This window comes from Neopsephotus bourkii, unplaced genomic scaffold (genome assembly GCF_033783945.1).
Source record: "Neopsephotus bourkii isolate Nb327-2 ecotype Australia unplaced genomic scaffold, CSIRO-AGI_Nbou_v1 NB_1250, whole genome shotgun sequence".
NCBI lineage: Eukaryota > Metazoa > Chordata > Aves > Psittaciformes > Psittacidae > Neopsephotus > Neopsephotus bourkii.
This window is the reverse complement of record NW_026901735.1, coordinates 2,593,097-2,614,918: the sequence shown is the minus strand read 5'-3', so window position 1 is coordinate 2,614,918 and position 21,822 is coordinate 2,593,097. Positions and strand designations below refer to the sequence as shown.

The following is a 21,822-nucleotide window of genomic DNA, read 5'->3' as shown; positions in this document are numbered from 1 at the left end:
TGAGTTCATTGTCTGCCTCCCTGCAGTTACTCACTAGGCTGAGGGCACTTACCAATGTCCTTTCTGAGGTGGCTTCCTGACTCTTTTCCTGGTGCTAAATAGCTTTGCACAGCTTCCACTAAAAGCAATGCTCTCTAGTAAGTTTTATGATGGCTTTTCAGGTCAAGGCTTCTGTTTCTGCTTCAGATATCTGTGCAGAGTTATTGTCTGAGGCATAAGCCTATGACAACATGCAATATTAATAATATAGTGTGTAAGACTGTAAGTGTATTATTCATGGTATGTGAATAGTAACAACTTGGCCTTCAGTTTTCATATGAAAAGCAGCCTTCAAAGCATTAATTGCTCCCACTTCATCTACTGCCTTACTAGCTTTACATTTCTCTGAGGAAGTATCTTGGTTAGGATCATTTGTACTATGCTGTGTTCTGTTCAATATGCTATTATTGTGGCATATAAAGCATGAATTACCCTTATTTAATACTCAGGTTTTCCTCTTTCGAGTTTCCTATTAGTAGACACAGGAGTCCTCAATATTCTTTAGCTGGCCCTCTCAATCCTATTTGCAGCTCTTAATGCTCTTCCTGTTTCAGCCTGTCACTCACACTTGAGTCCTTCATACATAAAACTTAACATAATTGTAGTCAGAGTGCATGTTCAGGCTGCAGTGCTGGATCATTTGTTACTACAAGTGTGGCTCCTGAGACACCAGCTACCAGGGGAGCCTTCCCCCAGCACAGACTGCATTGCTCTTGTCAGGCTTCTCATCACAGCTCAGGAGGATAACAAGCAGTATCCAGCAGCAGTTACATCTTCTGTATTTCTTACTCATTTCACATAATAGCTTTTAAATACTTGGCAGTTACCATTTTAGTTGCGGGTGGGTTTAATGCCCAGTTAGATACAGGCTTTTGAGGTGTTCTTTGTCTCAATTTGTTAATTTGTAAAGAAACAAAATTCCTAACCAGTCTTCACTGTTAACCAATTTCTAACCCACCATTTGGTCGTGTCCCTCCTCTTTTTGCTCTCTGCATGTGGTGTTGCACTTCCCTCTTTCTTCAGTGCAGAATTCTTGTGGAAGATACACCTAAATGCTGTCCTTGTCCTCTCTGTGACTCCTTAATCCTTCTGAACTCACTTTCTGTTGGCGGTGGTGGTTGGGGGCTTTGGGTTTTGTTATTGTTATCCACCAGTAACAAACCGAAGATTCAATTCCTTGCAAGTGACATTTGGGATTATTTCTATAGAGGTTTGTTCAGTTATGGCATTAATCCTTAGAAGTGTTGTGTGTCAGTATTTGGGATCAATCTGGGGCCTGAATAGGAAGTTACCCTTTTGGGGGGACTACCAACTGAACACACTGAGCAGAATGTGGTGGGTTCCCTTTGTCCTTGTATTACCTGCTCTGTAGACGTTTCTTCCCAATGCATTTTCCTCAAGAGTTTTCCCTCCATGTCTAGCACTCTCTCAGAACATTGAGTTAGGGGCACCAGACAGTCACAGAGCAGCAGCAAAGCTCAGCATTGCTCTTTGTATTCCTCAGTCTTGTTCACAGGGCTTGAATCAGCTGGAGCTTTCCCTGGATCTTAGCCCATCAGATGAAGCAGTGTCTCTTCTCTGCTGCCAGAAGTCAGGCTTTCCCAGTTTCCACTTTTGACTTGTTCTTCCCCAATTTGTACTTTTTCATTGCCAAACTCTCTTGGCAACACAAGGTGCACTTGAATAATCTCTCTCTGTTGGTGCAGCAGACAGGCCCTATTAAAGGGGCTTTCGCCTCTGTCACAATTCAGCAGCAGCAAAGATTAAATAGTTTTCAGGGTGTTCTTGCCTGTTGCAGATGGTGCTTCTTGCCAACCTGGAGACATCTGTACAGGCAATCCCAGTTTCTCAAATAATAGGGATTTCAGACACACATGAGGTGTCCCCAGGACAAGTATATGAGCATACAATGAAAAGCTGCTAGAACGAGGTGACTTGGATAAGCAGCTCTTAAGAGGCAACATTTTCACCTGGGTTTTCTATTTTACATAGACAAGTGGATTGTTTTTTACAATTATTTCTTTGGAGATGGAATCTTTTGTTACTTTACCATAAGTAACTGATTAAGAACAGTAACTTTCCAGCTGGTATCCTGTCCTTTTAATATATTGAACTTTTCTGTTTACTGTTTTAAGAGCTAGTCTGTTTTAAAAGCATCCAACACATAATGAAGAGTTTGGGTGTTTTACAATAGTTGGGTAGTTGGGCTTATTTAGACTGATGATTTGATTTCTTAACATGATATGCTTAAGAGTATGGTGTACATCTCACCACTTACAGCAGTATATGATTACATATAGCACTTCATTTTCCTAATGGGTTGATGATAGCCTACAGACCTTTAGAGTTGCTAAATAGAGGAAGGTAAAATTACACACACAAATGCCATCTCTGAAGTACTTTGGTGAGTTATGCCCTTTTGAAAATGTTACCTGTAATGACATGCAGATGTCTACATGTAGTTGTCCCATATATCTTGCTGGATAGTGAAGAGTCACCCTTTTTATAGTCTGAGATTCAACTGGTGCCATAAACAGCAGACAACGATGGGCTGTAATCATCCCATTCTTCATTTCCAAAAGGTTTTATGTAGCGCCTGAAGTCACACAGGCTTTGCTCTTTTCTGGGGCATTGGTAGATATCATCAGTGTCTTTGAAGAAAAATAGTATTACTTAGCTTGATTTTCTGTACCAGAGATTCTTTCAGCATCATTTCTTCAACATAATTACACTATTATTATATTGTTACTTATTATGTTATTAAAAATGGAAATTATGATATTGTTAGATTAAGTTTGAGTATAAAGGTAATATTTCACCTCCTTGTGGTTTTTGGCATCTCAGTTTCTACTCATAGATGGAAGTGTAGTGTGTGCTGCAGATGATTTGTTAAAGTTTAATGCTGCTGCTAACCAGCAGTACAGAAGAGTACTGTTAACACTGGGAATATTTCATCCCTTCCTCCTTTTCCTTTTTTTATGGGGATTTGCACAGATGCAATGACTTAACAATTCAAGAACTGACCATGTGAGATGCTCCTCAGTTTTCAAGACTTTTATCAGTGCACATTCCTGCACTGTTTCAGTGGAATTAATTAGACTCATAGACTCAACTAGGTTGGAAAAGACCTTTAAGATCATCAATTAATAATGAGACTTGAAGTTAAAAATACTGATGAATTAAAGGGTCCATGATTAATGTAACTGAAGAATACTTCAAGGGCAATACGTGCAGAACTTGTAGATATCTAAATTCACCTGAATTTAGATATCTACAAAAAACCTATGTATCTGTGCAAGTCCTCAAGTCCTTTGAGAGAACCAAATGGTGCTAGGAAGCAGTTCACCTAACCCATTTTATATGCCTGCTCTACAAGAAGATGAACACAGAACTTGTAAAGGTTCCAATGGGACCTATGACATATATTTTGATTAAGAATTATATCGAGTGTGTGGGTTTTAAATGGTGTCAGCAGAACCAGCTCCAACCTTTCTAATTAAGGGGACAGGCATTACATTGCTTAAGAAAGGATGAATTGAGATTAACTCCTCTGACAGGTGTGAAACTGCACATGAAAGCAAATATGGGATGTCCTCAAAATACTGCACCTGATTTTTGTCTGTTTTAGACCATTCCTTGGGGTTTAGATTATCTGTTAAGGACATTTTGAAATGGCTCTTTGAAACAAAAAAGTGATTTATCTTAGCTATTCATTTACCTCTCAATGAATTTAGTAACACTAGATTGCAGTACTGTCAGACTTCTCTGTAGATCCCACTGAAGTTTTGCACAGTGGTGACCTATACCTACCCCAGACTGTGAATGAGGCACAATGTGTGTCATTTCCATTGTTTCAGAATGGATGGGCAGAGGCAAATGAAACAACAGCATCTCTGCTCAGGCAGCCTGAGGTTTTAATCGTATATAAGAAATGAAGGCAGGCAAACATTTAAAAAGATTGATGAGTTCTATTAGAATGCATTCGTTAGCTTCCAGGGAACATGAAACATCAAGAATAAAAGGAAGAAAACAGTAGGAAGAGTATCAGACAACGAGGGTGTGGTATTGTGGAAAGGAATGCTTAGAGATGCAGGAAGATGAAATCTGGGAGGTGTATTCAGCTGCTTTGTTGCCTGGCAATACAAAGCAGTGCCAATATGCTCTGAGGCTTTTAGGGTAATCCAGAGCAGTTTAAATTACCCCAAACATACTGGTACATCTTCAGTTCAAGGTTAAGTAAGATTTATGACTTATATTGCATGCCTTCAAATCAAAAGGAATAAGAAGTACCAGCGTGTTTGAGTTCCTCATTCATATTTATACACAGTGTACTTAGTAACAAAAAATAAAGGAGAATGATAAAAGTTCAGATGGAATGTTTTACATTTGCAGTTCATTAATTTGGGAATGTTGTTTGGCAAAAGTCAAATTTTAAAAGAGGAATTGAGACCTTAATCGTGATCTTCAATTGAAGTCACCCTGCTAAGGCCTAGAATTTGATGTTCCAGTAACCAACCACTCATCACAGAAACTAGAAGTGAATTTTGCATTGCACACTGCCAGCTGAAATCAGGTTCTTTTCTAAGACCTACTAAGGGAAGAATAATTCCACTTGCACACAAGGCTCATCGATATATTGATGTGTGTCCTGACAGCCAGCCAGAGGCTTGTGCTGCAGATGTGCATTTTGTCTGCTCACATCTGAGTTCACTGAAAGCCATTTCTGTTGCATACCTTTTGTGTGGAGCAGCCAGGTGTTCTGAGCAGTCCAACACCTCCTTACATTTCAAACACAACTACCATTTTGAATCTAAGACATTTGAAGAGTGACTGTTTAAGTAAGAAAGAGTAGGTTTTCTTGTCTAGCAGCCATAGAATCACAGAATAGTTAGGGTTAGAAAGGACCTTAAGATCATGCCGTTCCAACCCCCAAACATGTATTTCATCTTTTTGCTTGTGAGAACAACTTAAAACTAGGTATCCCTCCATACTGTGCTTTCCTGGGTTGCTTTTTAAGGCAGTAAAAGTTGAATTGCTGTTGCTCAGTGTCTGCTTAGCCTCCAAAACTGGTTGGAAAAGCTTTTACAGAGAAAACAGACACTCAGAAATTTCAATTGCCATTGCTACTCATCCATGTAAGATTAGGCAGTGTGGCTTTGATGACAGAGCAAAGGGAAAGGCTGGGGTATAGAAGTATAGAATGGAGGTTCAGTTTCCAAGCAGAATAGGGCCATGCCTGGGAAAAGCTGCAGAGAGATGCTCAGCGAGGAGCCACACAGAGACTCTACAATATACTGGGTAGGGCTGGGACCCGGAGCAGAGGCCTCTTGTGCTCTGCTCACTGGCCATGCAAGTGCACAAGTTAAGGTCATTCTCTTTTGCTTATGAAAACAAATGTTAACTGCTTCCCTGAATAGAGCTTCACAGTTTCACATCACCCCAGATCACAGTTGATGGTAAAGGACAAGGTATGAGAGGGGAGGGAAGTGTTTTATTGCTGAGTGATAAAGGTGAAATCTGCCTGGCACTCGCTCTTCTAGGGCCACAGGCACAGTGCTTTCAAGTCCCCAGGAACAGCTTCAGAGACAGGGGAGAGACAAAATGAGAAGAACCTGAAAGTAGTGCTTATGACTTAAAAATCTTAGGTGAAAATACATGGTAGACAGACCATGTTTTTAATTCTGAATTCGTTCTGTAACCACTTTGGAGAGAGGAAAAACCTGTGCTAATCTCTTCCCCCCTTGCTTTCATAGAATCATGGAATGGTTTGGGTTGGAAGGGACATTAAACATCATCTATTTTCACCCCCCCCCACCGTGGTCAGGGACTAGGCCTTCATCCTTTACTCTCCTTTAGTTTTTGAAGGGTATTTGTAGGCTCACTGGACTATACTTTTCTCCAAGCACATGCTTCCGCAGTCCAGTTTTTATTGTGTTCTTGTTCTACTCTCAGCCATTTCCAAGTTGGGAGCTGTTTGAAATTCCTCCTACTTGGCTGTGGGACTTTGGGCACTTTTATTTTCCTTATGGCTTACTCTTCATTATAACCCTAAAAGCGCAATTGAACTTGTGGCCAGGAGCGCAGTTCCGAAAAGAGCTGACATCAGGCTTGACAGCTTTGGTGCAGTTGATGCTTTGAGTTAATCACTGGTGAACAGGTCTGCTTAGCTCCAGGACAGTTAACAGTGATGTCATGGAGCACATGGCCAAGCAGAGGTTTTGGATACCATCAATTTTTGTGCTCCTATGACTTAATTTAGACATTCCTTGTGGCACTTTAAAATAAAGAATTCTCTAGTGCACCATTATGGAAACAGAGTTTCTCTTGGCCTTCGCCCAATATGAAGTGATCACTTTCAAGAACATCTTCAGTATTGCCTAGAAGAAGGAGTTTAACCATAAGAGATTGGTTGTATACGCTGTTAACAAAACTAAATATTTATACTTTCTACTTTATGGTGTCTGCTCTGTGCCTTAAATAAAGAGCTATCCTGAATGTGATCCATCCTGCTCTCCCCAAAAACCAAACCAGAGCACTAACCCAAACAAACCCATTCAGCTGTATTACTGTTCCTAGTTTACTCCAGTTCCATGCTATTGAAGACATTTCTTCTTTTTGTGATTGCTTAGTGACTGTCTCAAACCACAGCTGAGTGCTAAAACTAATGATATTTTCTAACATGCTCTGCGCCTCTGAGAGTGTGATTAAAGTATAATGTGTAATGCCCATCAAATAACCTCAAGTTAGCATTGCTATCTTTATTCTGAACTCAAACATAGCAGAACATGGCTTAGACAAAGCATCAGGTCTCTAACTGTGAATCCTAAATGCAGGTGGGGTTCTAAGATTAAAAGGGTTTGTCCACATCTTGTCTACAGGCAACAACCTCCCATAGCTGTGTTAAATCAGTCAGGTTTTCTGCTTCGGTTTTGCCATTATTTCCTACAGATTGCTGGGAAAAAATTGAAACATTTCTTGAAATAACTATTCTGCTCCTTGAATTTCAGGCATTTTATATTTAACCTCCTTTTCTTGGCTTCTCCATGATCAGAATTTAAATATTCCATAATGACACAATTGGAAAGAACATAAGGTGTGTGTATCTGCTGGGGAAACGTGATAGACAGAGTTATCTTTCTCCTCTGCGTTCTGTCAGCCAAGGCACCACACTGGCAGATGTTTTGTGCACTAGTGATAATTGGAGTGAGGGAAGATACGAGCTTTACTCATCGTTTCTTCATATATCACAGGCTTTCTCTTTCAATGTGTTGGGCACCTGCAGCATCTCCCCACATGCCCTGAGTCCATTCACTGCCATGTCTTGTCAATGGGTGGCAGGACCCCTCAAAAGCTGTTCTACTGTCCTTGGTTAGAGAACCACTGCTGTTCCCTGTACATGTGTCGGCATAGCCCATATATAAGCATTAAGCTACACTGCACAAGAATCAGTTGCAAGCTACTGTTTGAAGGATCCAAAGAGCAAGCAATTATGATTTGTACTAAATTTATCTATTTTCTTGGAGACAGACTTGCCAAAAGGAACCCTTTTTCTTCAAAGTGTTGTTAACGTAAGCACAACAACTTGGGGTTTCTATGAAAGCTAATTCATTTTAAGTTGAACCAAAGAGAACAGAAATGAGTGGACTTGACAGCAAAAGCAGCATTAGAGAAGTAACTTCTAATGAAGCAGCTCTGTTTACTTTGTTCTCATTTAGGGAGCCTTCCTTCAATTATATCTGGGTTTGTGGCATCTTGCTTTAAAAGACGCAGGCTGTACCAAGAGCAGACAATTTCCAAGCACAGCACAGTCACAGGCATCTTTGCCTCCTTCCCACAATAGCAAATTAAACAGACACTGTGGCCTCTCCACAGACTTTGAACTCACAAAATAATCAGACCAGCACAGGAGGAGGATGCTCTCTGCTTAGCAGCCCAGGGAGAGACCTGTTTTGATGCGAGGACTGTCAGGGCTAGGATGTGCTTATATTTCCACTTCACAGCCCTAATGGACACAACACATTGGAAGTTATCCACACTGTATTATCATCTTTGGTGTCCAGCAACTAGAAAAAGCATAACGTGTGGCTGTAAGAGCACTGTGTTCTGTGAAGGTCAGGTCATCTGGTTCTTTGGGCAGATCTGTGACTCGGCAAAGCTGTGGGAGCTTTGCTGTGGGTTGAGGGCAGTATGTAACCTTCCATTTGTAACAGGGTCACTGGTTAAACCAGGCTTTCTGCTGTGCCTGTGATTGAAGATGTCCTGTGTAAAAGGTTCATGCAGAACAGAAGCTGTGGAATCAGGTCCAGCAGATGGACATCCTGACAGGATCTAGATCTGTGCCGTGAGGATCAGCTTTTACCAGAGTCTGAGGCTGATGTGCTGCTCAGGACAGAGATACTTGTGGGGTTTATGACAGAGTAATTGTAATCATTATATTATACTTCTCACAAATAATAAGTATTGTTAAACAAGGTATTGTTCTGTGTGTAATAAAAGTTCCAATTTACACATGAGGATTTGGCTTAAAATTCAGGCTTTGATTTAAAAGGAAGAAGGGATTGCTCTGATTTTTCAGTTTTAAAAGGGGTGCTTGGTATTTTTTCCAGAACTGTTGTGCTTTCCTCAGTAATTACATAAATGCTAATTTTTTGCTACTTCTTTTGGATTTTTTTCTCTCTCAAAACCTACCTTCTTGCAAAGTCGAACTTAAATCTTTTCTATAAAGCCTAAATATAGAGAAAACAAACTCATCGATACAAACAATACAATAGATACAAACTCGGGAGCATCTCTTTTTCTTGTTCTGCTTTGTAAAATATTTCTGTTGTCTCTCATCTACAGCTGGAACATCCTTTCTAGGCATCCTTCAGGTCTTAGAGAAGCAGGGAGCCTCTTGGTAAAAATAACACCGCACCTGGCTATGCAGCAAACACAGGGTGCACAGCAGGGTCAGAGTGTTCCTACATGCACCCTCCTGTGATTCTGCTGGTGAGACAATCTTGCAGAGGTGGGGAGAGATGGGAAGAACTTGTGTTGTCAGACAGAATTGGGCTCCCAGGACCTGGAAGTTGGAGATAAACTGGTCAGAGAATGTGGTCCCTTCTGCACTGAGCACACTTCAGCCTGATTTAGTGTCTACTTTTAGACAGTATTCACCTGGAGAGCTTAAGAGTGCCAAATACTGGGATGATACCTCCTGAGTGTAACTCTTCACATCTTTATTCAGTAATAGAATATTCGGTTCAATGATAGAGTTTTATTTTAGTCAATGTCCAGACTATTATTTCCATTTACTCTGTTATCTATAATCACCTCATTAGCACCGCCTGCATGATGATGATACAACTGCTTCTCCCCACGTTTAGCTTTTCCTTCTCATTTCCCTGGCATAAATAATATCTGATGGGATGATTTCCAGCTAGCATCTGTCACCTAATACATTAGACTCACTTTTCTGCAGGCTTTTTTGGTTTCTGCTTTCCCTTCCCATAGTCTGGAGGATTTGTGTTTTAAAAAGCATTCTGTTTTAACTTGGAAGAGTTACTGAGTTCTGTGTGCCTGGCTTCATGTGTCACACTAAGCTCTCCTGAGTTTCTGGCCATGAACCTTGACAAGAGGAGCCGCTGAATGCTTGAGATTTTACACAGTTCAACTTCACTTATAGGTACTAAGCCCTTGAAATTCATTCAAAGCTCAATAGATTCCAAATGGGATTGGAAACTGCTTCAGAAATATTTTTAGAGTTGACATTCTTGTTGACCAGTACTTTGAAAGGAACTAAATCTTTACTAAACCTTGAACTCCAGGACTCACTTCAGTCTTTAACCACTAGAGATCAAGACAAGAAAGCCTCCTTGAAGGTTGGAATCATTTTATCTACATCTGTTCTAGAGCTTTTACCTTTTTACAGCATCTGGTACTAGCCAAGGGGAGAATGAGAGGTCAAGTCTTAGCCTTGGGTCTGATTCAGTCTGGCAGTTATTATGTTCCCAAAGCCCTGAGCGATCTGTGGAATATGGCCTACAATGATCAAATGTTACTTCTATTGTTCCTGTATATTTCCATGTTATAGTTAAGGCAGAAATTATATTGTCCCACTTACCCTGTAAATACATATATGAGAGTCTGAGCATATTTGATTAGAAACCCTACATGAATTTTGTGTGTACCATGTCTTCATTCTTCTTCTCTAGAGCTGACATATTACTGTCGTCATTCTCTGTTTCTGTAGCGCCAGCATGAGAGTGTTTGGCTCTTCATTACTTGTCCATATGTAAACCAGTAAATTGTAATTACTTCTGAGAGTGCCTTTAGGAAAGAAGGAAATGACACTTACGTATTCATACGCCCTGTTTTCAAAAGGAGTCAGAGGCATCGTGCTAGTGCCCTGTTGGAGCAGATGTATCTGGTATGCAGAACGTACATGCCACATGTGGGCTAGCTATGAAACAAAATTAAACTTGTATTCAAAGTCTCCATGCATTTCCAAAGTCCTAAACAGCAGATTGTTAGGCGGGGAAGTAGGTCGCACGTTGTGTTGAGTGATTGGGCTTTGTCCTTAGCCCATCTGGCAACATGAATCAACGTCAGCTGGATGCAAATAGAACTCTGCAAAGGTGACCTTGGTAACAGGATTGGTCCACTGAGCAGAGACTACAGGAGGGTTACCTGCAATCACAGGAGTATTAAAGGGAAAATCTCAAAGTAAGGCTTTTTGAGTCTAGGAAGTGTTACCAGTTTGCAGGCTGCTGTCTGTCAGTGGTAGCTACATTTCACTTCAGGGAGTAATTTAATCAGTACATGTGAACTTGCATTTCAGTGAATGAGAATTCACTGAAATTCACAGTAGGTATAAATGAGGCAGAAACCCCCAAATAAAAGCAAAACTAGTTCATGATGGTCTGTTGTTGCTAAAAAGAGATTCCAGATATTATTTAAGGATGTGTTTTTGAGGAAACTTAGCTTTTGAAGAACCTGTTTTTTAGAAGTCTGGAGCTTGACCCAGCAAATAGAAAATACTTGTAGCTCAGTTAAGTGACATTGTCAAGACAGATTTGGCTGAGTCTGAAATGAGTAAAAAATTCCAAAAGGAAAAGAGAGTGTAATAAAATGTCCCTGTGTTGTTTCCAACTCGAAACGCTACAACATTTTTCATGTGTTAAAGGCTTTGCTGGACCACATAGTTAACTTTGCATTCTGCTGCCTTACTTTAGGTGTCAATGTTTGAAATCTTTGGCTTAAGCATCTCTCAGAGAGACAAGTCTGCATGACAGAATTAGAATCCAGTTTTGATGGTTCCCAGTCCTGCTTTGAAACCACTAATCCCACAAAGGAGTTTTGTGGTCTACTCAAGTTTTCCTGGTTGACTGTATTCACAATGAAGTCAGAGTTTCCCTTCTATGGAAAACAAAAAAGGAGGAAAGGCAGATTTATGGATTTCCAGGTTCTGTGCTATCTACAGAATGGATTTAACATATGCCAAACCTTCAGCAGAGAAGTTCACTCTTACATTGTCCTGAACAGAAGAAGCATTTTTCTTCTTAAACAAAGGGAACACTGTGAAGTGTGGAAACCATCAGGTTTCCTCAGCCTGCCTTCCCCACATTATGACTCATGGGCTTAAAATCACCACCACAAAATGAGAATACAATGCTGTTGTCTGCACACAAACACGCTAATTTAAAGTGTGTGTTCACAGACTGTGAGCTAATGGTCCTCAAACTTTGGAGCTATTTGATTTCTCCAGTTACGGCTAGGCTCTATTGGAGTTTCCAGATGATAATGAATACTATAATAATGATTATAATAATACTAATAGTAATTTATTATTATTGTTATTTCTGCAAGTGTTTTATGGAAACACAGGAACTGTTCTTGCACAGTCCATGTATCAAACCACATTTTTTTCTGTTTCTCTAGTACTAAAGCAAGGAAAACTGCTGCTTAAAAGCTGGGTGAAGCTTTTGGAGGACAGTCAGGCTGTGAGCAGGACTTAGCCCTGTGTTTATATCTGCCCACAATAAAGAGTGTCTCAGGTCAACATCAGGAGAGGGTATAAGAAGTTACTTTCAGTTGACTCACCTGCATGCGCTGGAGGATGAGAGTCAACTGGCATTACAATACATGTTCTCAATATCTAAGGTTATTTTCTCAGTATCTAGGTTTATTACTATTATTGTTCATTGAAGATCACTTTTTCAGTATAAGGGAAAAGTCTGGTTTAGTGCTGAAACTGTTAAGCAATGCACTCATCAAACTGCAATGGCTCAGAGAAAGTGTCCACAGTGGATATATGAAAAGTAAAACATCTAATTCTGCTTTAAGCTGATTTTCTTTTTTATTTTCGTAAGTAGTATAAATTGACCTACAAGTACAGGCTGCCTTGGGTATATCCAGCTTTGTGATCAGTGTACAGCAGCAGTTATTTTTAGATGCGAAATATCCCTGCATCCACAAAGAGTGTGGTTTTTCACTCGGTACAAATGCGCTAGGGAAAGAAGTCATTTTAGTGCTTTTCAGTGGTTCACAATCATCTTTTTTTAGTTTATTGGACTTAAATCTTTTTCCAGTTCTTGAGAACTGTGCAGCTGGATGAGTCTGTTTCTAATCGATCACCAAGTCAGACACAGCAACACAACTTCCAGGTTCCTAGTCATGAGTCTGGTTTCATTTCAAAGATTTAATTTGAAAGACTTACACTAACTTCATTAAGGATTCCATTGGACACACTGTCCTGGGTTCAGCAGTAGCAGTCATCTTTTCTCCTTCTTAGTAGCTGGTGCAGCACTGTGGTTTTGACTCTCAGCCTGGGAACAGCGCTGATAACACCAATGGTTTTAGTTGTTGCTCAGTAATGTTTAGTCTGGCCAAGGACTTTCTGACCCTCATGCTCTGCCAGGGAGGAGGGGAAGCCTAAAGAAAGCAGAGACAGGACACCTGACCCAAACTACCCAAAGGGGTATTCCATACCACAGCACATCATGCCCAATACATAAACTGGGGGCAGTTACCCAAAAGGGCTAGATCACTGCTCAGTTGGGCTGGGTATTGGTCAGCGTGTGGTTGTATTCTCTTCCCTTGTTATTTCCCTTATTATTATTGGTGGTAGCAGCAGTGGTTTGTGTTATACCTTAGTTACTGGACTGCTCTTATCTCAACCTGTGGGAGTTACATTCTTTCGATTCTCCTCCCCATTTGTTGTTACAGATTCATATTCAGAGCAGAACTTAAAACTCATCAAAGCCAATAGTTTTAGGTGCACACTTCCACGGAAGCACTTCCTTATAGCACTGTCTAACAGAAACCGAAGGGAACAATAATTCCCTAATAATGTTAGAGGCTTTTGGTGCAAATGAAATTGTTTCCAAACCAGGCAAAAATGAGCAGATGTTCAGGATGCCAGACAACATCTGTAACACCTGGAGATGGAAGATGGGGAACATTTCTGATCCCACTTGTGTAGGTGTATTCTCAACCGGTCCCCAGAATCTATGAATTCTGTGGGTTTAGATTATTTACAAACCAATTGAGCTTAACTTTTTCTTTTAATTGAGAAAGTTAATTAGAAATTGCCCTTGGAAATGAGGTTTCTCCCCTGACACTCTGTAAATAAATAAGTTATGTCAGAAAACAAGATGAGGATAAACGAAGGTCTGTTCCAGAGCTGTCAAAGAACAGGAACTGTTGAGTCCTCTTAAGCAACAAAGCACATTTCATCATTGACATATCAACACATGCATTAATATTTATATTCGTATTATCATTATTAATTTGATTGCATTCTTTTAATAAGAACTGCAGATAAAATAAGTGCTATTACAGGTCCTAATTACTTCTGCATTTCATCAGTGGTTTGTGCTGTTGGGCAGCCTCAAAACTGACCTCAGCTGAGGAAGCTCCTCAGAGCTCTGGGAACATTGACAGCCCTTCTCCTGGCAGAGCTCAGATATTACCCACTGTCTATTTATAAGAGTATCAGCACTTTTTTGGCTTGCTGGGCATGTTCAGCTATTCAGATAGATGAGGTTGAAGGGTACCAAAACGTCGCTGTTTGCTCAGACTTCACAGGGAATGTATAGGTTCTCAGTCTTTGATCACTTCATCTGTGTGCTGAGTCAGCTGTATCCAACACAGGCCCCAGCTTTCTGCCTGACCCTTCCCACATTTGGCTGAGTGACATAAGTAACCTCCAACTCTCTTCATTTGTGGTCCTGTCTGTTAATTCCAATTGGCAGCAGATTACATTATTGCCCTTCATTAATTTAAGCTACAGCAGCAAGCAGATACAGAATTTGCCCAGCCACACCTGAGTGGATGGCATAATCTCTAGGAGAGAAAAGAAGGATTGCTAGTGATACTGTGTGCTTCAGCTACACCAATTTAAGTTATCCATTAATTTAAATTGAAGCTAGAGCCTGAGTAAACTTGAAATACAAGAGTGCTTTTGCCTCTGTGTATTTTTGCACATAGAGTAGGACTCCATCTCCTTGAGTGTTCATGAATTTGCAGTAGCTCAGTATAGGAAGAGACCCTAAAATGCTCAGTTCTGCACAGGCCTCTCACACAAAGAGAGTCCCTGCCCCAGCTGCTTCCTGAACAGATGAATTGCATAAATATTCGAGCAAGTATTAAACCCTTGTATTATGAAAGACAACTTGAAGTACTTCTTTCTTATTAAAACTAGTGAATATACATTCGGCATGATTATTACATTAATTATACAGCTATTCTATTTTTGCATGTGATTAATATCTCCAAGCACTGTTAAACGAAAAATAACCCAAGAAATTAAGAAGATGCAGGCTGGGATAGCTGTTTAAGTAAGTATTTTGGGGGTGTCAAAGAAAATGCTAGTAGCAAAGTTGGAGACTTAAAATCCAGTTTCTTCTGAAGTTACAGATTTTGAGGCCTGGCTTTATAAAGCATTGAAGGGTTTTTTGTTTGCCCTTTAAGACTCAATGCAACATTCTAAAACACAGTAGTTGCCTTGCATCAGTCATCCCAGTCTATTTAGCCTGATGACTAAAGAGTTCTTCCACTTACATCTGGTTTGGGAGTTTTACCTGCTGGGCCACGTTTGGGACAGTTTGGGTCTGGATTTTCTTACACTGGTTTCTGGTTGTTACTGCGCTAGGTAAGCATCACTGTGGCTTTGAGAATTAAGAATCTTCCCGAGTGATACTTGTTTCATAATGTTTACTGGTTGGAATTTAAACTTTACAATTATCCCCATACACAATGCTCAGGCAACTGCTTATCTGGGCACAGAAATAAAAGCTGTAGAGGAGGCTTTAAAAGAGATCCATCTGCCTCCCCAAGGTTATGCTGGACCTGGTGCAAATAACGATACATTTGCTGGCACCTGAGTTGCCAGAGCTCTGAAAACAGGCCTGTTCTGCAGTCTGCAGAGCTGCTTCCTCAAGGGTTTCTACCTTTGTACATCACCTTTGACATAGTATCCTCAATTCAGTTTCTTGGTGGATTGATTTGATTGCTCTGAGATGTGCCTAAGCAGGTTTTAGCCTCTTGCAGTGGGAATGAGGCAAAGATTTTATAGAAGAAAACAAAGTTGATTCACTAATAAGCAGAAGTAGCACATACTCTTCCTGTAAGTGTGTCTTCCTTCAGTTTATGATGGCAAAAGAGATAGGGATTGTGCTGTCCTTCTCCTTAATCTCTGGAAGCCTGGTATGATGATGGAACCCAGCGGGTCCTGCTTTCCTGGTAACTGCAGTCCAGTTAGAGGCTCAAATCCCACAAACACGAATTCTCAGAAGCAATGGACTGAAAGCATTGGGTGGAATCTTCCTTAATTCAGGGCCACTCCAATATCCATTTTATTTAGTCATTCCCATGCTTGTGTGCTTTCCTGACTTCACTGTGTTCCAGAAGTGGAAGAATTGCCCTGTATCTACCCAGCACAGTCAGTTGAAAATGTTTTTGTATAGACCTGACAAGAACTATGGGTGGGTAAGGGCAAACCCAGATGCCACCTGCAGATATCCCCTTGGCACACAGCTTCAGTATTATTCTCTTCAAGGCCGGAAAGGGCTGGAATTGAGACAGAGAGGCTGGGTGGTCCTCAAATTCAATGTGCCAAGAAAGTGTTCCAGCCTTCTGTGCTTTTGGTTCCTCAGGCTCCAGGAACCCACAGCGAAGCCACTCTGCACTTGGTAATGTTGAGAAGGCAAATCTCAGTGTCTCCTGTTTTTCCCTCATCGCCTGACCTCGTGTTGGTCGTTTTGTCATTGCTTACAGTAGCTGTTTCTATGAACCTCACAATTAGGTGGTAAGTCTAGACATAGTCCACTGTCTGAGTTAATAACACACGGGGTTCATAGCTAATTTTTCAGGGTTATATGCTGTTTCAAACAGGAAATCCATGATTTTAATTAGCATTAAGTAGGAAATAGTCTGCTGTGAATTGATCTTAAGCAGGTACTGCTGTAGTAAATTAGCTCAAAATAAGCAGGATTTTCCATTGAGCAAATTGATATTAAGGCATCTTGAGTTTATTAGCAGTAGCTGTGTTATCGTCTGAGGCTAACTTTAGCTTCAGAAAAGAATGAAGCTGAAAACCTGTTCTTAGACACAAACAAACTTATCGTAGAGTACGGAGCACTGGGGCTGAAGGGACTTCCCCCATGTAGGCATTTGAAGAACTAATTGGCGTATGGATTGCATCGTACAAAATAAATGCAACTAATAGCAATTTGTAATAAAAGCACATTTCTGTTTGTTTATTTCACAGTCATTTAGTGTTTAATGACATTTTGGGAAATGACATTCTCTTGATGTGCTGTTTGTGTAAAAGAAGCTTTTATCCGATACTTGATTAGGAAAAGGATTTGGATTTTCAAACATTCTTAGGAAATAAATCTCCTCGTACTGCAGGGAAAGCTGTGCCATCTGCTATATTGAACAGAGAAGGACCTAAAATTGCCTAAGCTATTATGCTAGCTCTGTAAAATAAGGCTATGCTATTGCTTTCAAATTCTAATAGTATTAACATTTGAATCAATAACAGAGATTTCACACAATTTTGCAGATGGGAGAGTTGAGACCTTTAGCAATGAACTGACTTACAGAAAGTTGCAAAGGAAGTCAGTCTTGTTAGATAAGATGACTAACATGTTTTATTTGTATGAGGCATTGAACCAATGAGACATCCAGTTGCCTGATGCTTATCTTAATTCCACTGGCATTTGCTGATAATGATTTCAGAGATGTTACTGGTATCACTTTGAACATGAACTGCTGTGATTTAGAATGACATTTTGGGATAGGAGAAGGATTTTCTTTAATTTGCCGTCTTGCAAATTTGAATATCAGTTATGGAAAGGCAATTTCTGTCTCGCCATCAAGATCAGAGGATTGGGTCCTTTACATCCCCTGAAGATAATTTACTTACAAAATCCATGTGTTAACACTTCACACTTAAAACTATCAAATAATGCAGCACACTTGCTAAATTGGAGCAACAATTTTGTTTCACTGAAAAGCTTTTGGCCTTCACTTTGACCTGTTTATAAGGACAGAGGGAAGACTGAGCCATTGCTGAATACTGCTTCAGGCTGTGTTCTCACAGAGATAACTGGGTTAGCTGATGCTTAACTAGGCATCAGACAAGTAGTTCCAGACTGGGGTACTATATACCTTATCGTAATACTGCGCATTGTGTGGGCAGAAAGCTGGTTTTAAGGTGGAGCTAAGCTGCTTTCTCTAATTTTATGGTTCACCTCAGAGAACAGAGGTCCTTCTCAGTCCTTGTACGTTCTTACACATGTACGTATATATACATTTTTGTAACTTGGATTTTACAGGATGAGTGAGAATTCAGCACTGCTTAACATGAAATACTGAGGTATTTAACCTGTACCAAAAGAGTATTTCCATGTGTGACCTAGACAGACTTTATGAGAGGAAAAGTGTCCTCAGCAATGTAGATTCTTGTGTAAAGTCTTTGACAGCTTTAGACTCTCCTGTGATACAACAGGTTTAGTGAACACTTGCCTGTTTTCTGTATAAGAGCCTTGGTACTCAGACAAGAATCCAGCTTTGCAGTAATAGAACCATTGCAGGAATGCTAAACAGGCTTCGTGTTCATGTAAGAAAGAAGTTAGGAGTTCCTCTTCTCTTGCCTAGGATGAGAAATAGGCATGCATAGGAAGGCTATTCTTGCTGCAGTTGGATTGTGTATGTGTAAAGGTGGAATTGCATAGCAATGGGTTTCATTCACGTTGTTGTTAAGCACTGATGTTCTCTGATGTGCAGCGCAATTAATCTGAATTGGTTTTACAGTTTCACCGAGTGAGATCAAAGCCAGGACCTTTCTCTTCCTCCTTCATTTCTTCCTCCATCTGTCCACTTTACAGCCTCAGCTCAATCAACAGGGAAACCTACGTGTGCATTGTCTTTGTGACAGGGATGTGGAGGATCTTTTCTGATCCAAGGAAGGTGTTAATATAACATTTCACACCTTTCAAAGTATTTCGAAACAGGGTGCTACCTTAAATGTTCATTGTACTGTTTCTGTGTTGCCATGAGCTAGATTTTGTCCTAAGTGTCTGTCTGTGCAACCTTGCTGTAGATGACACCCATGGGAAAGCATGGCCTCTATCCTTTCTTTTCCTTTTTTCTTGCTTGGTTTTACACTTCTGTTTGTAGATACCTCCTTAAAGAACACTCTTATGTGAAACACATCCGGCATGTTATTTTGAAGATGAACTCTACAACACACAACACAGCTGGAAACATTTTGAAAAGGAGTGATGAGTTAGTGATTTAGGCCAGAGCATCTTCCATAAAGGCCAAGAATCTTTTCCTTGTTCTATTGATTAAATAATGGACAGTGTACGCTGTTTTCTAGGTGGCTTGGGGTTTTGCCCCAGTTTAGTGGCCAGAGAGCACTGCTTGCTTCTTAGCTAGCCAAAATTTCAGCAGACATATGTCCTCTCAGTTTCCACCAGTGAAGAGGAATCCTTTAGCTAGCGGAAGCCTTGGTAAGAGCAGTATAGAACAGAAAGAGGAGAAGGAGGTAGGCATGAGTGTTTCATGTCTACAAATCTTAAGTCACCTGGGTTGCACCATCGCTTAAAACTTTTCCAGTTCTCCTCAAACTGCTCTTTCAAATCTTTTCTTCTTTCTTTGACATGGTCATTTTGTGCTGTGTGTGTGTGCCAAAGGCAGAGCCAACAGCAACACACGTAAACTGCTGAATAACTCGGAGAGATGTGAATTATTGAAAGAACTAAATTATGTGCTGTAGGCAGCTGTTGTGGATAAGCAGTACTCCCTTTTTCTTTTCCCCAGTACAATACACTTTCCTTCATTGTATTTTTAAGGGTTCATAAAGGATAATTGTAAAGAATAGTTATATTAAGAACATTTGATTGGAAGTGTGAGATCAACTCAATTTACTGTAGTGAATGACAAGATTCTGTGCCCCATTTCTATGCACTAGCAAGAATGTAAATCTGGACTGATTGCGGCAGTAGCTCTTTACAGTAACATCATAATAAATGAGAACACAACACCATTTTTCAAGACAGCTTAGAAACCAGACACAGAAAGTGAAGCCTTGTTTGCCCTTTGCACAAGTGAGGGCACGTTCAGGATCATCAGATAAACCAGAATATATTCAATTTCAGTATTTTAAAAGCTTAAACTTGCACTGGATTGATTTCGGGACTGTCCAGAAACCTGCTGGGAAAGCAGCATGAGGTGGACAGGGACTTTGAACAGCAGATAGTGTTTTAACACTTCCCTCTGGCATTAGTGTTCTTCTGCAGTCTGGTTCCCATGCGTGTCTTCTCTAACATATTGTCTCAGCCCTAATAAAAGCAACCAGTATTTGGCTGCTTAATTATGATTTGGGAAATTATACATGTTTTCTGTGTTGTATTATCTATGCATTAGAGATTTCACAAAGAGCTTAATGCAGTGTTTGTACGTACAGCAAGATACTTCTCACATTAAATGAAGAAGTTGCTTGAAGTTGATTTTGAAGACCAGATAATTGTGACAGGATAGAAAAGAACTTGAAATTTGGTGTTTGTTTTAATCCCTGTGTTTCTCTCTCTTATGCTGCAAGACAGTGCCTGGAGCTCCCAAACTAGTGAGCACCCCTGTGGTAAATATGTGTGCTTAACATACAATATATGTCTGCTACACTTGTGTCATTTGGATCAGAGTATCCTAATGGTGCAAGTGCACAGACTATATTGTTAAAAGCTTTATAAACACTACAGGTTTTGAGTGGTGTTGCCCTACTAGCTGAGTAGTTGTATCTCGTAACCTTATTATTTCCTATCACTGTGGAATTCATGCTATCCAGATATCTCTGTTACTTTCAGTGGACTGTGTTTTGATAAATAACCAAAGGGGAAATCCTCAGTTAGATTAAGTAGATTATTATTTTTTTGTTACCATTGTTGGGTGCTGCTTTCTCTTTTAATGTTTCCTTGGTTTGAGCCGGATGTTCATCCTCCAGGTAGGTAAAATCTGCTTATTGGCAAATGGGTGCCTACTCTGCACACCCAAATCCTGGCGTGTGAGCACAAGCCAACTCATACCTGCAGTCACCTGCATGCAAAGTAGACACGCATTCACACAAACCCAGGTGTGTCTTTAACTGGGAGGCTGGCTAAAAACAGTGCCAAAAGTAAGGAAAAGTAATAATGTTGCATAAACTAAGGAATTTAGTAAGAGGATGCTTTGTAATATTTTGCAAGACTGGTTTTAAGGGAATTTCTAACCAAATCTTAACCTGCCTTTGGTAGTTACACAGCTCATTGAAATAACTAGGCCAACATGCACAGTAACAAACTGTTTGTGTGCTGCAAACATGTATGTAATTTTGTTAAAATCACCAGTTTTAAGGAAGACACTTTACCTGATTTGTCTGTCAGTGGGAGCACAAAACCAGTGGAGTCTATAGATCAAAGGGATGTAAAAATGAAGTGCATCAGAAGTCATAAGGAACTATGCAAAACAAAGTAGCTTTCTTAACTCACTTTACATTTCACCTTCTTGCTGCTACATTTTTTCTGCTACAGACTGTCACCTCCTGCTTCCTCAGCTAATATTTTAGCTTTATTTTGCATGTCAAAATGGTGCAAGCTACCACAATCACTGGCACCCATTTCCTGACCATCATATACCCAATGTGTATCTTACAACACCATGTGTGTCAGTGTTAATGCAGTAGCTTTACAGCCCACTGCTACCAAAGTGAGAAAGAGCTCAAGGAGAAAATAAAGGAAAAGGTTTCATTCATTTGTTGTAACCCAATGTAAGAAAGTGGCACGAGTTCTCTTACACAGGATTTCAATCAAATCCAGCCACGCTGTTAGCTAATTGTACTTTTTGCCTGCCATTGTGACTCAATTAGAAGGCAGTTATGAATCTGCATGAAAGTAAAATGAGGACACAGTGCTCAAACATATTGTTCTGCCTCTTCACCGACTACCAAGGAAGTGACTCAATCATTATATTCACTTCAAGAATATGCTTTGAGAGGAAATGTTTTGTAACAAATTGTAAAAGTACTACTTCAGTTCTGAAGCTATTTTAATCTTTAAATATTAAATGAGAAACTTTATTTTGTGCTATTGTCTGTTTCTATTTCTTTTTAAAGGTTTCCGTTTTCAATTTCATTTGTAACAAACCTGACAACTGAGATAAAAACCAGTTGACCTCACTGAACTTGCATGCAATTATTCCATGACTCTCACCTAGTATCACCATATTACTTTGGATGCCATTACAGCTCTGGCTCCTGGA

General features: G+C 40.1%; 1 protein-coding gene across 4 annotated transcripts in view; it reads left to right on the top strand.

Moving 5' to 3' along the window:
* The window catches only part of PLCB1 (phospholipase C beta 1), a 400,808-nt gene that overhangs the window by 354,408 nt on the left and 24,578 nt on the right, over nucleotides 1-21,822 (top strand). Inside the window, exon 32 of one of the 4 annotated variants that reach the window (XM_061364799.1) lies at nucleotides 7,912-8,007. The exons of the other annotated variants lie outside the window; for them this stretch is intronic. Coding sequence (XP_061220783.1) covers nucleotides 7,912-7,992 — 81 coding nt within the window. The 3' untranslated portion in view covers nucleotides 7,993-8,007. Of the gene's footprint in view, nucleotides 1-7,911; nucleotides 8,008-21,822 lie in introns of those variants that run through there. 4 annotated transcript variants of the gene reach the window in all.